General features: G+C 43.1%; 1 protein-coding gene across 1 annotated transcript; it reads right to left on the reverse strand.

Annotated features, from left to right (window-relative positions):
- Positions 1-4,485: 4,485 nt before the first annotated feature.
- parvaa (parvin, alpha a) lies at positions 4,486-21,012 on the reverse strand. The gene is made up of 13 exons (XM_035157354.2): positions 20,755-21,012; positions 15,899-15,988; positions 15,410-15,480; positions 14,733-14,835; positions 14,493-14,633; positions 12,893-13,008; positions 12,710-12,768; positions 11,044-11,063; positions 10,879-10,940; positions 10,062-10,130; positions 9,424-9,525; positions 6,046-6,118; positions 4,486-5,527 (listed from the first exon to the last, which is right to left on the reverse strand). The coding sequence occupies exons 1-13, from the start codon at positions 20,888-20,890 to the stop codon at positions 5,451-5,453; spliced, it is 1,119 nt and encodes a 372-aa protein (XP_035013245.1). The 5' UTR covers positions 20,891-21,012; the 3' UTR covers positions 4,486-5,450.
- Positions 21,013-21,628: the final 616 nt, after the last annotated feature.

Raw genomic sequence — 21,628 nt, forward strand, 5'->3', positions numbered from 1 at the left:
AATATGTTATGTATTTAAATTATAATTTATATATTTTCAACAATCAGTCAAGTGGTAAATGGACCAATTCTACCCTCAATGCTCTTTAATGCACAAGCCACATTCACTCATACACACACACACACACACACAAGCCAAAGCGTTTCAATTGCCCCCTGGTGGCTGGCTGCAGTATAGGTCATAAACCCTGCGATATACAATCTGTTTGATGTTATAGAATGGGGCTAAAATGTCATGATTGACAGCCGAGTCTGACTCACGATTGGTTGAGTCTCTGCGGCTCCACCCCCACCCGATTGCTTCTGGCTCCAAAGATGGCAGCGTTCGCACCGGGGGATAATTTGGCTTAATTTCTGGATAGAGGGAGGAAGTAGAGGATTTTCTATATGATAATTATTCTATATAATCTCACAGTAATTTCAGTTGCAGCTGTGAACGAGGTTACGTTGCACATTGTGTTTCGTCGGAGCTTCACTCTGAGGGCGACTCCACCTCGTGGCAGCCTGGAAACAAGGCTCCATGGGTTTTTAGTGTTTTTTTACCTGAACACAATGAAACCTCCATTATGTGTCCTGCAATAAAAAGCAGCAGCCGGTGGAACGCCGGGCTTCAGGTAGCCTCCTCTCCTTTTGTGTTTTTTAAATGTTCCCTTTTAAGAGAGAGGAGTGCGGCCCCGGCCTCCCTTTGAATGTTCTGACATGTATTTGACACGTGGATGAAGAGAGCCACGCAGACATGAAAGATAACGCTTACAGGGCCGAGGTTCGGGGGCTCGGCCTCCGTGAGCAGCATTGATCCGGCGGCTCAGAGACAGAATGAAGGAGTCGGAGGTCACGAGCATCTTTACTCTGCTGCTGATTCAAACAGTTTCAATGGTGAATGGTGACTGAGGTCCACACTGACCAGAAAGCACTGAGCTGCACAAACACACTGCTGCTTTGAGACCTGCAGTGAACTCCAGACATTCCCCTGAACCTTTCCTGAAGGCCGGGGCTGCATGTGAAAACACAAATGTCAGAGTTCGTTGCCCCGAAGCGAAACTCCCAGCTAGCAGGTTGATGACGTTTCCAACATGTGGTGGTCGTGAATACAAATATCTTAAAATGGAAACACGTAGAATACAAAGACGTCAACTTGGACAGACGAGGAGATTCGAGAGCTTTTGGTGATACGGGTCGATGCTGATGGAACAAAAACACGTGATCTGCGTATAATCTACATTAAATCAGGTGAGACGGGTTTGAATACGAGCGTGAATGGTTGTTTGTCTCTTTGTGATTCGCTGCCTCGTCCACGATGTTCCCCTCCTCTCAATGTTGGCTGGGATTGTACACATACATCTATTCTAATGTGCAGCATTGAGAGATCCCTGATACTGTGAACTCAGTATGTATAAATACTTTACAGTACATTATTATCCGGTGTTTTGTATCCTACTCATACCGTGTGTTCACACCATGGTTTCTGTAACTAAAGATGCACGTGTCTCTGTCCTTTTCACAATAAAGACCCACTAACGTGACCTAGTTTACATTAGAAATATGAATTCATCATTTAAAGTAGGAAGCTTTTGTTCCAGCTGTTATCGTCATGTCCACACATGTGCATCCTGTGAGAGCACTTCAAACTACAGTGTGATGCAGAACACATACTCACATGAACACATGATGGGATGTAGAGGCTCATCTGACTGATATTTGGTTTCTGCTGTGATATGAGTCCTGACCACCGGAGCTTCACGGGAAAAACAGGGAGAAGGCGACATGTCAAACACACAAACATCGATACGCTGGTGACTGATGAAGCCATCCGCCGCTACTCTGCAGCATTACCTAACGACCAGGCCTTCTATCCACTGCCACTTAATATAATAACGTGATACTTTATTGATCCTTGCAAGAGAAACGCTCTTCTGCGTTCACGTTTATATGTTTTCTCATTCGGCAGATGCTTTTATCCAAACGGCCGAGGGCTGAAGCTTCGGTGCAGCCGGAGACCTTGAAGTTAGAATAAAGTGCAGAAGATGTTCAGTGAGAGGGAGAGAGAGGGAGAGAGAGAGAGAGGGAGAGAGAGAGAGCAGGTAGAGAAGGAGGAGCTCTGTAAAGTGCTGGTTAGACCTGTTTGAGTGTTAGAGGTGTGAGCAGAGGAGAGGAGTCTTCAAGAGGTCGACGGAGACGGACGCTCTCGCTCTGACAGCGTTCAGCTCGTCCTCAGAGACGTGTCCACTGGGGTGAGAAAGTGTTTCAGGTTTTCTCCTCCTGTTGATTCCTCCTGTTTGGAAAATCACAATTTGTTTCCTCAAGGATAAAACAACTGAATCAGAGAGTTTGAATAAAATCAATGAATCAAACACAAATATCGAGCAACAAGTTGTGACGAGCTTCACTGTGAATCATGAATCATTAAGCAAACTGTGTTCGCTGATTCAGAACAGGCCAATCAGAGAGCTCCATTTGACCATAAGCACCGCCTCCAATGTGGGTGTGTTGGCAAATGTCTGAGGTCCTATTGTTCTACTGCTTCACACACACGTTTGTACAGCTGTCTTAGTGAGGACACTCATTGGCATAATGCATTCCCTAGCCCCTAGCCCTAACCCTAACCCTAACCATCCAAACTAAATGCCTAACCCTAACCCTTAACCTAACCTAAACCTAATTCTAACCGTAACCATAAATCCAAGTTTTAACCCCCAAACAGTCCATTAAAGGAGGGTCACAAAGTGAGGACCGGCCAAAAGGTCCTCACTCCGTAGGTCGTAGACTCAAACTGGTCCTCACAAAGATACAAGAGCACACACATACACAAACACACACACAGACTTTCATTGATTTCCTGTAGACTTACTTACTTACTTTAACTTGACCTCACCCTATCTGAAAGCAACACTTTAAAAGTGGAAAGGCCGGAGCTGTAAATGTCCCACTTGCTGCTTTGGATCACGATTCAAATTGTCAATGGTCCGTATTTATATATCTAGTCTTGATGAGCACTCAAAGCACTTTACAGCTCAGTTTGACATTCACCCATTCACACGACCTTCTGGGTGGAGGACGACCGCTCTACCCCTCCGCCGCAGCCTTGTGCAAGCACACGGAGGGACGTCGGTATCGTCCTCGTCGGAGGATCCACTGTCAAAATTATGAAAAGTGATGATATCTCCAATTCCTGTCTGTGGAGCAGCACTCGTCCGTTTCTCCGTCGCCGTGGCGTCTTCAATCAGAGGAATGCGCCTCCGTGTCCCCATGTGACCCCTTCACAGAGCGTCAGTGTAACTTTAATGCAATAACAATAACGTAACAAGGTAATAACGACAGCGGCTGAATCGTTCCCCGGGCGAAGGAGCCGAGAGGAAATGATCGTAACATGGTTTCAGATCCCTCAGGAGCCGCTGCAGGGCTTCATACAGCTGTGAGGACTGCACCCACTCACACAATCTAACTCTAACACACACACACACACACACACACACACTTATATGTACACATTTGGAGCCAGAATCTGCTCAGTAGCGATCGGGGGAGGAGCCGCCAGTGATTTTTAAAACCAAATCACTGGGAAAACGGACACTTGCATATATCAGTGTAATAACAACTGTCTAAAATGACAGAAAACATCTTTTAAAAGAAATGTGTTTAACGTACGCTTCGATTTAACGTAAAGGATCCATCTGCAAAGAAGGAGCAGGCGGGATGTATGACCGGTACTGCAGCCAGCCACCAGGGGGCCATCTAGATGCTGAGGCTACGTCGTCTATGGTTTTTGTAATTTCACGCGGGAGCAGTGACAAACTGGAAGCTCGGAGTTTGGGGAGTCGACTCGTGACTGCGTCAACTGTGCGAGAGCTTGACGACGTCAGAAATTCATCCGCCTGTCCAATCGTTCTCGCTCTCCCCCTAAAAACTGCATGATAAAAGCATTCGACAAAGCTGATATTCATCCGACTCTAGTTGTACGTTTCCGATGTCTGGAGCGAAACGGGCCCAGATCGAACATGTGATGACCAAAGTTACACATCAATGTCTTGGGAATTTAACACAACCCCAAAGCATTGACCCGAAGATCAATGCTTTCCCAATCAGGGACACAAAGTTTGCTCCCAGTTAGAAAAGCTATTCCCAATGAACTGGTCTTCTGTTTGAAATTTGTCCCTAAAGGCAGCATTTAACACACACAGACACACACACACACACACACTCAAACAGACACACACACCTCCTCTTCCTTTCAAAAGCTCTTGTGGAATGTGTGAGGAAAACAGATCCTTTCATCTGTTTCACTCTCGGCTCACGATCACAAAGAGTTTCCTCAGTTTATTTCAATTCAACAACAACAAAAAAAAAGAATATTGTTGTGGAGGTTCACTTGTTTTCCTGCGAGCAAAAAAAAACTTGGAGCCAATCTGACCCCAATTTTTTGGGGTTTAGTTGGCGAAGAATTCCTCTTTGCAAAAAAAAAATAAAAACACAACAGAAAGGAGCCGCATTGAGGAGCTGAATGATTTATTGAACGTGATGCATTAAAACTTAAATAGAAGCATGATGTCGTCAGCCTGAACCTCAAGTTCACACAAACAGCAACGCACACAATGCTGCAGGACACACTGTATATTCAGTCACATTTTATTTATCCTGCAGAAATGAGTGAGATCCAATGAGTATTAAAAATATAAACGTATATAACGTACCAAGCAGCGGAGTGATTATACGATGCTCATGTATTTCCTTTTAGAATAAGACAGCACATAATACAAAAACAAGCCTTTATGAAGGTTTTAGAGTGTGAATATAAAACAGCTTTGGTCAAATGTTTCCACACGATCAAAAAAAGAAGACGTGGAGCGTTAAGACGAGAGGAGAGAAGACGAGTTCAACAAACACAAACAGGAGCAGAGAGAGAGAGAGGAAGTTAGAACGAAGAATAAATACAAGGAAACGTTTTTGTTTTTTTTCTGAATTAAAAAAAGTAGCGTTCATTACAAATTCTCTCCTTTAGAAGAATAAGAATATCTGACGACGGGAGCTTTAGGTTGTGTGGATCTGCTGTGAACAGGAACACGGAGCTTCCCACCACAGAGATCATCCGTCGTGTCCTCTTGCATGATCACAACATTCCCAGTGAGCGAGTGGGCGTGTTTATAACGTTTCTAAACACGAGTCGGACGCGAAACTGGATTTAAATCAACGTTAATAATGTCCGTTTCATTGAGTTGATCGTTTTTCTGCAGGACTGTTCAGAAAATGCCCAGTTTGTACATAAAAAGCCAGAAGCTGAATGTCTCTGCAGGATTCAGGTTCGAGTGGTGCATCGTTCAGCAGATACAAAATGTGACGCATGCGTTCGGATAAAAAAACACATTTCTCCAACAAGCAGAAGGTGAAAAACAAACAGGTTTGATAAACATGTGGTCCAGGGAGGAAAAAGCTCTTTGCTCGTGCTGCGTGTGGAGCTCAGTCCACGTTCCTGTACCTGGTGAAGAGGTTGTAGAGGACGCGCAGTGTGGACTTCAGGTCACAGTTCACAATGTCTGGAGAAAACAAAAAGAGAAACAGAGGAGTTTTAGAGCTGAGGTCTTTTGTTCTGCAGAATCTGATCCACTAAACCTTCACAGTAGGTCCTATCTGACAATATGCATGTGTCTGATGTATTTGATTTGAGACTACAGCTGAAAACTGGCTCATTTACAGTAGAGTTTCATAATGAGCATTGTCCCTGTCATTTAAAACTAATATTAAATATATAAATAATGATTCAGGTTTCCTGCTGACGAGAATCAGCCGACGCTGTCGAGCAGCTTTGGTTTTATCGAGGTTGTTTAAACTTGAATCCATTTCAGAATCAACACAATACAAATATTTCAAAATGTTTTAGCTTTTCAATAATGGACCATCATGCTCTGACCCATGAGTACTTGTACTTGTACTTGATGTAGTAATAACTACTCAGTACTCAGGAGTTGGAACATGATCATATGGATCCCAGCTGGTTGTGATGGTGTCTGGTTTATTTTATTATATTTCATAAAGCTTTGTAAATGTGTCCCACCCTCTGGTCGGGGCTTTGGTTTCTCCAGACCTCCGTCCTGCATCAGCTCGAAGGAGAAGGACACGTTGTGGACCTGCAGAGACGAGGACAGACGTGTTAGGACACAAGAAAACACACACATAACATTAAGTCGACTTTTTAAACCTTTAAAGTAAGTTTTATTTCAATCATTCCTGTTACTAGTGATGATTTATTGTAAGATGTTCTCCGGTGTCTAGAAAAGCAATGTGAAATAAAATAAAATATATTATCGTTATTATATAAATGTTGGAAAATATGGGTCCAAACATTTTCTGGACTCGTCTTTCGTGTTTAAATCCTCGTTTTCATCCCGAGAGATTTTGATTCTTCCAGTTTCTCGTGCGTTGCTCGTTAGAAACGTGATCAACACGTTGTGGGTTTTATGAATAATTTCCAACTGTATTCTCACATGGACTCACCCTGACATTTTACTCAGGGCAGGAAAATGTCTGAAAGCAGCTGTACAGGCCCGTGTTGACAACCACACACACACACACACACACACACACACACACACACACACACACACACACACACACACACACACACACACACACACACACACACACACACACACACACACACACACACACACACACACACACACACACCTCCTTGTTGAGAAGAGAACGTTGCTAAATCCCACAATACACTCCGGGTCGATTCGGTCGTGTTACCACAGCTTCCTGTGTCGGCAAACACAACACGGCTCGGCTCTGTAAGACCATAAGCCGCCGGCAGCAGCTGCACAAACACTCCGCTCCATCATTTATCAATGGATACGTGTCGCCGGTGTCACTCACAAAACCTCCAACACACCGATACTGTCACTGATAGAGACGTCACACACAGGACGGGAGGACACAGCCTGTTGTGTTACTGTGTGTTATGAAGCTGGAGCGAGGTGAAACCCACAGGGGAGATTAATTGGGGTCAGAGAAAATATCGACAGAGCAACATATCGTCGTCCTGACTCATGAGATACGATTATCGATGTGTAGTTATACATTTTATAAGTAGATTGACACGTTACAGTGAGTTTGTTAAAGACTAAAGAGACTGAGATAAGACTTGATGCACTTTTGGTTTCATCGCAGTTTGTGTCTGTAAAACTGCAGCGAGTGAAACACACGGGAGCATTTTGAATTCTTCCTCAGTTACACAGATTATATACGATATACATATATATATATACATATACATATATATATATATAGATTCTCGCAGAATCGCTGTATCGTGATATTCTCGTTAGCGTGGGTCTTGTGTCGCACATCAGAATCAGCACATGTACACAAATAGACGTACAGTAAAGACAGACGACAGAAGAAGCGAACATAATGAGTTACCCCCCCCCCCAGAGATAAAGATCCACTCACATGCAGGAGGAGGGGTTTATGACCTACACTGCAGTCGACATGATTCGGCTTCACTTATAAGGAGCTGTCATGTCGTCCATCTTTATTTGGACATAAAAAAAACCCACATCAAAAGTGGTACAAGACCAATCAGATGGAAGAGCTGGAAATAGCTGAACGATGTTTTGTGTGTGTGTGTGTGTGTGAGAGCATGTGTGTGTGTGAGAGCATGTGTGTGTGTGTGTGTGTGTGTGTGTGTGTGTGTGTGTGTGTGTGTGTGTCGCCCTGCTGTGAAGTACTAAAAGCTTTGCCCAACAAGAGCTTATTGTGTGATGAGCATGAGTCAAAAAGAAAGAAGAGAATGAGCCTCGAGTAGAGATCTACAGAGCAGAGGCAGGAGTGCTTTCTTCATGCCTGACACTACTTTTCACTGCTGACACACACACACACACACACACACACACACACCACACACACACACACACACACACACACACACACACACACACACACACACACACACACAGTAATAGAGCTGAGCCCCTAAGCCACTTCAGCGTTTCCCTGTGCAATAGAAGATTACAGATGCTGAGGGGCTGGTGCCTGTCCTTCTGAGGCCAGGAGTCTCTGTGTGTGTGTGTGTGTGTGTGTGTGTGTGTGTGTGTGTGTGTGTGTGTGTGTGTGTGTGTGTGTGTGTGTGTGTGTGTGTGTGTGTGTCTGTGTGTGTGTGTGTGTGTGTGTGTGTGTGCGCGTGCTGCGTGTACATTGTAGTAGCGATGCCCATTCTGTTTTCCAGCCTGGCAGGGGCTCCTGGCCAAGACCCAAACAAAAGGCTACTGTGGTGTCCCCGCAGATCGCCTGCTCAGAATGCCGTAGTACTGCAGAGGCCAATGGAGAGGAGGGATGGCTCCGCACTGAATGGGCTCGGGGGGGAAACGGATGGCATTTATCAAGCTATTGAGAGGAGCCGAGTCCTGGCTCAAAGTGCACGAGGCTGCGAGTGCACGAGGCTCCTCCTCAGAGACGGAGCATGGACTTAAGGAGTCTTACGGACGATAGGTCGAGACGAGAAGACGAGTCACAGTCCGGTTTCTCAGTGGATTTATCAAAGCTGCTTTAAGATATGAAGTGAAGTCCGGACATCAGGGGCTGTGCAGTGTATTGTATATACTGTTTATACTGTTTACTGTCAGACTCATGACCAGCAAGCTGAAGAGAGAAGCTGAACTGTAGATCAGTTAAAAAGACTCTGAAGTTATTAAAAACCAGAGTTTATCTCCAACATTCAGCAGGAAACCTTTTGAAATATGAAGATTTCTACAGAGTTCAGTGGATTTGTTACAGCTGCAGATCTTCTGGGTCAGGAAGCAGAGGATCATGGGTAATATCCAGTGTTCAGTTGTGTTCGACTCAGTCAGAGCTCGACACATTGATAGAGTAGGAGCCCGACTGAATTATTGTGGCTGCAGGGGGCGCTGTTACTCAGTACAAGCTACATAGTGTTGCTTTAAAGTAATTACATTCCCACAGAAGCTGCTGGTAAAAGGCTTCTGGTTCATTATCAGTGAACTGGGTTGAAAAATCAAATAGTTTCAAGGTTGGATGAAGCTGTGGTTTTTAATAAATACCTGTGAAAGGTTACAAAAGGTTTTTTTTGATGCTTTAATTCATTCTAAAATTAATTTAAGACCAAATCAAGGTCATTTTTGATCACATTTATCTTTAAAAACAAACTAAGGTCGTTCAGTTCAACAGTAAATGTAGTTGCACGGAAATAAAAATTTAAAAAAAGCTATGGATCTATTTTCTGTGCAATAATGTGTAATGTTCATTTAGTGAAGTATTTATTTTGTAGATTTAAAAGCGTCTAATCCATTAACGGAGTCAGATACAAAGTTATCAGAAGAACTGTTTGACACAGCGGATAATGATAATTGTTTTTAATATCTGAGGTTTATTCCTCTGATTCTGAGATGAGATGAGATGAATCACACTTTACCTTTTGGTCAAAATTCTCTGGTGTGAGGAAGAAGTTGTAGAGCGGCACAAAGTATCCCTCCAGCAGCCCCATCAGCAGCACCAGGTAAACCCCGTCTGCGAACTGAGGCAGCACAAACACACGGAGAGGAGATGTGACACTGAACACATCATGAATCAAAAATTAATCTATGAACATTAAACTCCAGAAATATCAAGAAATAGTGGTGAAGCATCAGCAAGATGTGCAATCGACCAATCGTCAGTCTCAGCTGTCGATCATGACGTTTCACCAATTATTTTAATTAAGTAATTCAAATCCAACTCATCAGAAACATGAACACGTCCACAAACATCAGTGTGATAAGAACTAACTAGAATGATTAGGAACAAGTTAAAGATATAAAAGGTGGACGACATGACAGCTCCTTACAAGTGACGCCCCCTGGTGGCTGGCTGCAGTACAGGTCATTAACCCAGCTTCACCAAAATATTAAAATCAAAGTACACGTCAAATAAAGATGGTTTCTGTCATTTCAGGTCGTTCTTCTGATGTTTCTGAGACGTCATGATTGACAGCTGAGACTCACTCACTGTGTGTGTGTGTGTGTGTGTGTGTGTGTGTGTGTGTGTGTGTGTGTGTGTGAGAGTGTGTCATACCTGTGTGTCCAGTTCCGACACCTCGAGGTTGAGCTTGTTCAGATGTTTGTTCACAAATGTGATCAATGTCTGAAAAAGAAAACCACAGAAGTAGAAACAGTGAGTGAACATAAATCTACACACACTTCACTAGTTAAACACACAAACACAAATATACAGAAACAAACAAAGTACACAAAACAAAGTCATGATTTAATCAGCTTGAAGCAATAAAACAATCGAAAGCAGGTGAGATGTGATTGAGTCTTAGTTTCCAGGAGCTGTCGGAAGATTTAGAACAAAGACTGTTGCACTGATGGAGAAGTAAACTTATGATTTTATATAGAAATATGTTTTATATTCCTTACACTCAAGTATTGCATGTTACTTATTATTACTCACTGATTCCTATTTTTGACTCTTGCTGCTTTAATATTGCAATTTTAAAAGGACAAATAAAGGAATATTTTATCTTATCTTATCTTATGAAGCTGATTTGATTGGCTTGTGCCTCCGTTGCCTCATGAAAACTTAAGTTCTGCTAAACTTCTGCCGAACGCAGCACGAGCAAAACGACCCAGGTTTCCACAGAACTTGGTGGACGGATGGGACTTGAACCAAGAAAGGAAACATTTACATTTTAGGTTGGATGCTGGAATTTCTTTACATCCCTTTTTTTCATATTGTGACATATTAAAGGAGCTGATATTCATGAGTGTGTGTACTGTTCTGCAGTTTGACTGAATTGACTGTTTGGCCTGTGGCCGGCGTTACGCTCTCTACTACGAGACTGAACAAGCTTGGTGACGAAACACGGCCATCGAACAGGCTCCGGTACCTTCTTCACGACATTGAGTTTATCTGGCGCGTGGTCGAACAGGGTGTCGAAGGCGTCACGCTCTGCGGAGGAAACACAAAACGAATCGTCACTAAAGAATAATAATGAGACGTGAGCATTTGTGAAGCCAGAAGCAGAAATGAAATGAAAAGAGGCGCATCCTACCATGTCTGCCAGAGAAGGCCCTTTGAAAAGAGAGGAGACAAAAACACACACGTGTCAGAGGTCAGTTCTCCTTATTGACAATTTCACACTTATTATTTATAGAAAACCAGACGAGTGCTTCCAGGTGGATCACAGAGGAATGCAGAGAATGGCTGGATCGTGTCACCGCGGTGACAACACAATGCCGCAGCTCGGGTATCATCATAATTTGATTAACAGGGAAACACGTCGGGTATTCAAATGACCTGGGACGTTCACAATGACCACATACTGCAACACAATGCAACAATCTCTCCCCTGCACCACAACGCAGCCGGGTGTTAACACAATGAACCGGGACGAGCCGCCCTCGTCCATTATGACGCTGTCGCGGCGGGATGATGTTGTTGGACGGGGTCAGGTGGGTTCTGGAGCGTCGGGGGAGCGCTGCAGTGTGAGCGTCCCAGAGGAAGCGATATCGCAGCGGGCAGGCCAGCAAGAAATGGCAGCAACACACAAACACACACACACACACACACGCACGCACACACCAGAGGCACTCTCACACATGTTCATGGTGTAATCTGTGATGGCAAAGGCAGGCAGGTCTGGGCACGGCTCCTGTTGGTGTGGTAATAACCGTGTTTCCACTGTGACCATGCGAGTGTGTTTGAGCCTCTGTGTGTGTGTGTGTGTGTGTGTGTGTTATTAACAGTATCCATCTACCATGACAAAAGGTGTGTGTGTGTGTGTGTGTGTGTGTGTGTGTGTGTGTGTGTGTGTGTGTGTTGGCCTGCCGTTATCTCCCTGGTTGCTGCTGTCAGGCTGCAGGAAAGCCTCACAGCCAGTGTGCGTGAGAAAGTGTGCACGTGATGCTAATGCTCTAATTCTTCAGCTAAAAGGGTGAAATCACATCTCTGGTTAGAAACAATGATTTTTTGATTTATATAACAGCTCCTGAAGAAGTAAAAAATAAAATAAGCACAGTTATATAACGATATTTAAAGTTTGTCGTTCCACCACAGTCATGAGTTCTTTATATATTAGATAGAGTGACCTTTAGAAACCAATCATATTAGGAACACGTCATCATGTCAATGTGAAAAGGAATTATTCACTTTATATTCCCCATTATTTGTTTATTATTTATATATATTATGTGTATATACAGTGTGTGTGTGCAGGGTGTATATCACCTCATTAGATCATTTCTAATATAAACTGTAATTTTACCCGTTGTTTTAGATCGTGTTGTGTATTTTCTTTCCAAAGTATCATAAAAACTATCATTTTAATATGAGTTATGAAGTTTGTCCAGATCCAAAGATAATTCTCACTACTTTAGTTTAGTGAGATAAAAGTGGAGAACTGACATGACGTTTTCACTTAGTCAATATCCACATACAAATGATCGATATCATTGTTCTCTGCTTTTAAACCATTAGACCTTTTTCCTCAGAAATCAAGGAAACTTTCTGAAAACTCTGAACTTTGATTCCCATTGAATTGAAAACCCAGAAATCAAAAATCAGTAAATAATACACAGGTACAGTTATTATTCTCCAGAGCTTCAGTGTCAACGTGTCACTTCCTGTCATTCGTGTCAACAGGAGAAACTCAGTGATGTAAATAACCCCCCCCCCCCGGTTCAATGGAGGCTGTTTAAAAGAAGCTGAAATGTTCTTACTCTGTGTTTCCTGTGATCTCCTCCTGAATCTGTCTGGACTGAAGGATTCCCTCTCGCTTCTGGAAGACAAAGAAACGAAAAGATGTAAATATGGGATTTTCTATATTTTCATTCTACTAAAGAAGACGACACGAGACAATTAGAAGATGAAGATGAAGACGATGCAAACAAGGTCCCACTCACCTGAACGACCACCACTTGGATCGAAACGTGGTCGGGCAATCTGATCGGTGCTCTGAAGTGTTGCGACAGCGCCACCAGCAGGTGGAGAATGGCAACTATGCTCTTAGCATGAACCGCTAGCGTGGAGGAAAGAGAGAGAGAGAGAAATAAGTGATTATCGATCAACTAGAACCTGATTGGATGAATCGCTTGGCCGATAAAACACAGACATCAGAATCTGAGTTTATGTTTTCTGATGCAAAAACTTCATGTTTACTATTCACATGTTCCCTTGAATCCCTGAATATTAGTTATTGAACAGATATCTGCTGCTTTTCTAACGTTTAAATCCATCTGAGCACCAACTTACTCTGAGTTATTTTATTTAACTGTTACTGTTCTAAACGTGCTCACGCTGGTTCCTCTACAAACCTATAACAGAACAACCTCCTCTTCTGCCCAGTCTGATTATTATTGTTATTATTTGTTGACGTTATATTTAATACATTTGTCTTTAGTCATTTGCTCACAGTTATTTTTACTTGTGTATTTAAAGATGGGATTTGTTCAAACTGAAGAAACGATCGAGACACAAGACGACAAACAACAGAACCTGCAAACAACAGAACCTCAAGTGAAATACTTAATAAAAACTGTATTTTAGACAAAGACGACATCGTCTGCATTAACACTCAGACATGTTCCTCACGTACGTTCTATTTATTGACATTTTTATCCTCTATATGTTTTGTGATTTCTTTCTCCCGGCGTTTGTTTGCCAAAGATCCTACAAGCCACATATTTTCTAGTATTTTTTTTTTTTTATAGAATCAAAGGTTTTTTACACGACAAGGTCACGTAACACGACGGCAGAAGTCGCCCTGAAGTGAAGTGAAGTGGAAAAAGCTTTTACACAGGAGAAGAACCGTAAAGATTCCCTGAGCGACTGGTCTTTAGTCGACTGAACAAACAGGATTTACCTCTGGATACAAACACATCAACCAGGATCAATTAAGTGTCCAAAGCCGGCCCTTTGATTGTATCCCGCGGCAACGGGAAAAAAAAAATCACAGAGCGCACACGAACCAACGGCCTCTTATGAAACCTGTCGGCTCCGAGGAAGTTACCTCAGGGAGCGAGCGCGTGAATGGAGGATGAAAGTAGCGACAAACAAAAGTGAATTGATTGTAAAAGAAAAGCAGGGAAAAGCAAAATCAATGACATTCCACGTTATTCACGGCTCTTTAGCGTTTTCTCTTTTAAAGACTTCTGGCACAAACAGCTTTTCACGGACAAACTGGTGTGAGAGCGGCAGAATGTCTGAAGGCTGATTAAAGCTGTGGCCGGGTCCTTTATTTCTTTACGTTATGTTTGCATGGGCTGGATGTAACTTTTAATGTATATAACTTCAGAATACGGGGAAATATTCCACCTATTTATATAAATATTTGTGATAATAATAAGAGTTTTTCTTCTCTTTTAGTTTTGAAGCGGCTCAGTGGGAAATTTGACTTCTCGATTTAACTTCTTTTAAATGCTTCTTTTGTTATTTAAGATAATTTTAATTTCAAGTACAAACCAATGTGTGAAATTAGAGACATATGTTAGAGACGTTTCTTACAGTCGACGTTCCAGCGAATGTTTCTGGTGGAGAGTTTGAGCTCGTCGTTGATTCGCTCTAAAACCGTCTGCAGCTTCTGTTTCTGGGCGATCTCCGACTGGGTCACCTCGGCCACGTTCAGCTTCTCACCTTCCAGCTTTTCTGAAACACGAAGACACGAAGACACGAAGACGTTAAAATCAATATGATTTTCATTCACCTTCTTTTCTCAGGAAGCTCGTCCACGTTTCAGTTCCTCACCGAACAGTTTCTGCAGAACCTGCCCGTCGTACAGATCCTCGGCCAGATCCTTCACGATGATCCTCTCTCCCACCAGAACATCGTTGATCCAGTCGATCAACACCTGACGTCAGCAGAATAACAAACAGACGACTTGTTATTTCAACTTGAAGTGTATTGACGTGAATTTGATGTTTTAAATTGAACATGTTTCCTCCTTCACTCCCTGAGCGTCTGTTCTCTGTGACCCTGGTGAGTGGGTTCCATCTCCTGTGAGAAGAACTGACTGAGAGTCAGCTTCAACTGTCACAATCAGCTCCAGTTGAAGAGTGAAGCTGAACTGAGATCAGTTAAAAACACTCAGAAGCTATTAACAACCAGAGTTTATCTCCAATATTCAGCAGGAAACTTTGAGAATATGAAGAATTCTGAACCACTTTCATGAATCTAATCTTTTTCACTCTTCACAACAAATCACACCTTGTGTTGCCTCTGGAATCTGAGCGTTCAGCTGAGATCACTCATGGAAACAGAAGCCGGAGCCACTGGGACATAAATCACAAATAAGCCTGATAATAAAACTCTCCTCCAGAGTCTTTGGACTGTTTGACTCCTGAGCTGTGTTTTATTTACTCCGACGATCCGAGAGCGAACAACTGACTCGTACTTTTACTGGTAAGAAGAAAAATAAACTTCACCTTCATGAGCTCCTGCAGTTTTCGGTCGTTCTTGGAGTTGGGGTCGACCATAGTGCGAACTTCATTCTCCTCTGGAGGAGCAGAGACAGCATCAATGTTACAGGGGATCTGTTAGTTTGACTTTAGCTTTGCATGATTTAGTTTTTAAAGAAAAAACCTTTGTTTACAAAATGAATGATCTGTAGGACCTCGGAGTGAAACAACCAAATATTAGCTCAGGCCTTTAAAAGTCAACTTTGTTCTGATTTGGCCAAACGTCTAGTAGCCGACTGAAATCTGTATTTTCACCTGTTTTACATATTTATTGTGTGTATATATACACATAGATTTTATCCTTATCCCTATTGTCTAGATACAAAAGCAGACGTCTGTATTAAACCGTGTAAATTGTATTCAGTAGATTCTTTGCTCCCTGGAAACATTATTATCTTTATCAAGCGTCAAGGTTTCAAAGTGAAAAGCTGTTTTGGTGTGTAACGGTGTTTTTACCCAACATGGTGTCTTCAGGGTCCAGCTCATAGTGTGAAGGGCTGAGAGGAAGGTTGATGGCGTTGATTCCTTCCTCCTGAAGCTCAGACACTACGACAAACAAGAAGCAGCTTTCAGTTTCCATCACGTCACAAAAACATCAGACACGGCAAACGGGCTTTTTCCTGAATTTTTCACATTCTTCTGTTAAAAAACGACACAGCTGCTGTGATTCTATACTTTCAATGTGTCTCAGTATTTTCTGACATTCATACGTTATTGTAGTTTTTACCAAACTTTCCTCAAACTGGATTAAACTGTGCATTTTGAATGTGTGTATGTTAAATAAAACTACATTACAAAGTAGATAATCCAGAAAAGATGATTGGAATTTATTTTCTTAATTCAAGTTCTATATATTTTGTTGTGTCTCTTATTTATTTTAGTTATTTATAATAAAGTTTATGGTTGAACTATAATATATCAAACCTCAGTTACATTTCTTTGACATAAGGGTTTGATCAAAATCTTAGTAATCATCATTCTGGAACTTTGTTACTCTCTAATATCAGCATCAACCTCCAGACGTCCATATCCATCAGGCTCCAATGTTCATTTTAATTATTGGAGTAATTAAGAAATCAATCAATCAATCAATTAATTAATTAATCTTGTTAACAGCAGTTCATCAATTTAAAACCCAAAGATTTTAAATGTAGGAAAATAAAACTCTTCTGAAATCTTCAACTTCAGAAGCTGAACATGTGAATGTTTTAGTTTTTAATTCGTTAAAGGATTAACGTCTTTATATAAATTGTCCAAACTGGAAAAAATAACAAGCTAAACATGCGGCGGCTCAATGTGACCACGACACGGCTTCATGATGTCACTTCCTGTGAAGCCCCTGAAAACGACCCGTCCACAGTCGGTTCAGTTCAGATCAGCGGAGACAGAACGTGTTCCTGTGATGAGCAAAACAACCACGAGCAGACGGCGACCTCCTGCTTCTCAGCGGGAATTACAGACGCCCAGCGGGTCGTTGTTCAGATACCTGAGGAGACTGCTCTGTGTGAGTGAGTGTGTCTGTCTATGTGTGTGTGTGTGTGTGTGTGTGTCTATGTGTGTGTGTGTGTGTTGAGAGCACCGAGTGAACATCCTGTGCATTTCTCTGCCTTCACTGGAACAACATCCTCTTAATCAACACCATCCACATGTGCAGCATGTCTGCATGAACACACACACACACACACACACACACACACACACACACACACACACACACACACACACACACACACACACACACAGTATGAGAGTATTCCTACAGAGTGACACATACCTCCCTCTCTCTTCATTCTGTAAATTATCACCCACTCATCTAACAGAACCACATGAAGCCTCAGTTCTGCATCAACATATAAACGTGAACTTCATTATGTTATTAAAGAATAAGACTGAATCAAGTAAGGTCATAATTCAATAAGGACCATTTCTCCAAACCCTCTTTTACAATTCAAATCCAGACTGAAAAGTGAAAACTGCCTGTAACTAAACTATTTTACAAGGTCACACCATCATTGTATTTATTCTAATGTCATTTTATTATGTTAAACATTTCTATCTTTTTGTGTTATATTACTTCTTCAACCGGTTCTTTTATGTTATATACAGATTTTATCGTTTTCATTTCTCTTACCTCTTATGTAGCTTGAAAACATTTTTTTTATATAAAGTTCTGCACATGATAACATGATTAAGCTACCTTTACTTTTTTAAGAATTTATTATGCCTTTTATTGTGTTTTAAAAATCATTTTAACTTCATTACACTTAATGATACCGGACACGTCTGTAAAACACAACTGAGCTCCTCTCATCACACCTCAGATTAAAAATAAACTCTCCCCTCAAACAGCAGAGCTGAACACATGATCATCATCATCTTCATCTTCAGGTCATGTGAAATCACATGTGAACAAAATACTCGACTTTATTAAAAAAATTCTGACTCCCTCATCACCTCATAAGTTCTTTAAAAAACGATAACGAAGGAAAGAGGAAGAATTAAAAACCTCTAATATCTGCTGTGATGTGCAGAAACTCACGTGGGGCTGCAGCTGCGTTAAAATGACACCAGACCAATTAACACTCTCTGGTTTTACTGTAACTTCCACTTGTGCTATTTCAGGAGGAGAAATACGTGGAGACGTTTGGAGACGTTAGAGGAAACACGAGGGATCTGACGCGTCACTGAGGTGAGACGACCGAGGTCTCAACTCGTCTGCTTGTTTCGCTCAGACGAGGTCGACGAGGATCTTTGCAACAATCCCACTGTGCAGATCCACCTGTTAACATGTTAGAGATCTGATTTGTTCTGAATTTACGACTGAAAAGAAAATCACAAGCGTCCTCGGCGTCCTCACCCCCCGCCCCCTCCACTGTGCCATACAACGACAATACGCCGTCACTCGGTTCAAACCGTGTAAAACGCCACGTCGCTGTGTCCTACCTGGAGGGCAGAGCGCTCCACAGCCCATGTCTCTCTGTCTGTCTCCGTCCCCCAGACTCAAGCATCGTCTCCTGGCCACCAGGACCAGCTTCTCCCCCTGCGGCTCATCCTGAGCCCCACAAGGCTAAAGCTCTAATGTCTCTGACAGGGACACACAATTATAAATATATATATATTATAATTATAACAGTATATTTCCTGCTGTTTTCTGTTTAGCATTATATCCTCACCCTCGTCCCGCAGTCTCTCGTTCTCCCTCTTTTCATTCACTCGTTTCTCTCTCTCTCCATGGACGTCACAAGGACTTAGATTTAATCAATGATCAACTGAAGAGCGACCGGCCAGAGTTTTCCATCAAATCACAGAACCTAGACACACTGCACTGTGTGTGTGTGTGTGTGTGTGTGTGTGTGTGTGTGTGTGTGTGTGTGTGTGTGTGTGTGTGTGTGTGTGCAGGAGCCAGCATGAATGTAATGTGATTGCGTGTCCCGCGGACAGAGACGATATAAAGACGGGGCTCAGCTGTGCAACAGGATCCTGACTGACACAAAGCAATCATCCAATTGACGGAGACCTTTCTCCTCCCGCGATAAAACGTGGCCTTTAACCACGAGCGGCGGGCGGAGCGCGGCGAGTTTCCAGAGCGACGCCGCCGCTTTTAAATAATAACACCGTTTTTATTTAGGACACATTCTTGGTTGTTAAAGTCCAACAGAGAGATTTATAAACATCAGGGAGGAAGGTTCACTGAGGTGATCGAGAGCGTTTGAGCTCCAGAGCGGCTGTTCTGGATCTGACCTCTGACCTTTACACCCCCAGAGCCTGTCCACTATTATGCTGTTGTGCCAAAATTGGCTGGAATTCTCCTAGAGGGCAGTAGAGAGGTGGTCTTTGATGAACTGGAGCTAAACGGCTAAAACAATTACTCACACCTCAACAAAAACCAGATTCTATTTGAATTGTGGCAAAACTGTTTAGATTATATATCTGATTTCAGTTATCTATATAACTGGAGTGTAATAATATTTGTGTCCCTTCCTTTTTCCTACCGGGAGGAAGATTTGTCTCGATCATGCTACTGGTCAACAAATGTTTTGGTTGATTAACAGTTATACTTGTTGGCTTATTTAGGATGCTAGTATGTTAGGAGGCTAGTTATTACATTTAGGATGCTAGTATGTTAGGAGGCTAATTATTATATTTAGGATGCTAGTATGTTAGGATGCTAGTTGCTACATTTAGGATGCTAGTATGTTAGGAGGCTAGTTATTACATTTAGGATGCTAGTATGTTAGGATGCTAGTATGCTAGGATGCTAGTTATTATATTTAGGATGCTAGTATGTTAGGATGCTAGTTATTATATTTAGGATGCTAGTATGTTAGGATGCTAGTTATTATATTTAGGATGCTAGTTATTATATTTAGGATGCTAGTATGCTAGGATGCTAGTTATTATATTTAGGATGCTAGTATGTTAGGATGCTAGTTATTATATTTAGGATGCTAGTATGTTAGGATGCTAGTTATTATATTTAGGATGCTCGTAGGTTTATCTACGATACTGGAAAAAGAAGAGCTGATGACGGTGTGAGATGATGTAAACATGATCACATGGTCTCAGCAGCGGAGTTATGACATCACTTCCTGTCTCTGTCTGCTGCTCCACCTCTCACCTGAAGGAGGAGGAGGAGGAGGAGGAGGAGGAGGATCTGATGCATGACTGCACAACACAGCAGGAGGTGCAGGTCACGACTGAAAGACGCAAATTCTGTTACAGCATCAATGTGCACAATGTTCAGCCCGTGTGTGACAGCAGCTTCAGGAAACAGATGTTTACACATGGTGAGGGAGCTGGTGATGTGACCTCTGACCTCTGACCTTGACTCCCTCTACAACACAACAACAGAGTTAAGTTCTGGTGGATCCAGTGTTTACTCATCCTCCCTCTGTGCTCACTGGTTCACAGCTTTAATACCTTACATGGACACACACACACACACACACACACAGAGACACACACACAGAAGACACACACACACACACACACAGACAGAGAGACAAACACACACAGACAGAGACACACACAGTCACACACATATAAACAATTCTGATTCTGAAAACTTACTTAAAACAAATCTGGCTTGTGATTAATAGTTTGTTTGAGACTTTTCCAACTTCTGGCAGCTTTTTGTTTCTCTGGATTAAAAGTTAATAACTTTATGTTTACTTGTGAAACGCAGTAGCAGCAGTAGTAGTAGTAGTAGTAGTAGTAGTATTAGTAGTAGTATTAGTAGTTGCTGCTGGTTCCTGGCTGTTCTTTCGCAGTATTTTCTACGTGTAGTTTGGAGTTGAACGCAGTAGTTTTACCTTCTTTCGCCTTTTTCCTTCTCGCCAAAGTTCCTCCAAGTTTCCCCAGGAAGGAGTCGTCCTTCTTCCGGGAGGACGGGGACTTGGGCGTCGGGGACTTGGGGGAGGACGGAGACTTCTGAGGCGAAGAGGCCATCGTCGTTAGTCCGGGACAGAACCGAGCGAACTGGGGGGATGAAGTAAAAAGAAATCTGTCCACTCCCTAAAGCGGAAACGGAATTCCAGACATTTTCTCCCGGAGTTGACCGCGGTGAGAGGCCCCTCCTCTGGGGAGGAGGAGCAGGGGGAGCGGGGAGGAGCGGGCCGGGCCACAGGGGCTCCACACCGGGGAGGAGGTGAGGAGCTGCCCGGGACAGAGGGTCCACACCGGGGAGGAGGAGGAGCTGCCCGGGGCAGAGGGGCTCCACACCGGGGAGGAGGTGAGGAGCTGCCCGGGACAGAGGGGCCAAACACCGGGGAGGAGCTGCCCGGGTAAGAGGGGCTCCACACCGGGGAGGAGGTGAGGAGCTGCCCGGGACAGAGGGGCCAAACACCGGGGAGGAGCTGCCCGGGACAGAGGGGCCAAACACCGGGGAGGAGCTGCCCGGTAGTAGGAGTCTCCTCACCGGGGAGGAGGTGAGGAGCTGCCCGGGACAGAGGGGCCAAACACCGGGGAGGAGCTGCCCGGGACAGTGTGTCTCCTCACCGGGGAGGAGGTCAGGAGTTGCCCGGGACAGAGGGGCCAAACACCGGGGAGGAGGTGAGGAGCTGAGGGGTCCCAGACAGAGGCCAGGTTCCACCACAAGGGGGCGCCCTTCTCTTTTAGACCAAACACTTAAACTACATTTATTGGAAATATAAACATGCATCTTTCATCAGAGAGCACGAACTATAT

The sequence above is a fragment of the Hippoglossus stenolepis genome, chromosome 5 (assembly GCF_022539355.2).
Source record: "Hippoglossus stenolepis isolate QCI-W04-F060 chromosome 5, HSTE1.2, whole genome shotgun sequence".
Lineage (NCBI taxonomy): Eukaryota > Metazoa > Chordata > Actinopteri > Pleuronectiformes > Pleuronectidae > Hippoglossus > Hippoglossus stenolepis.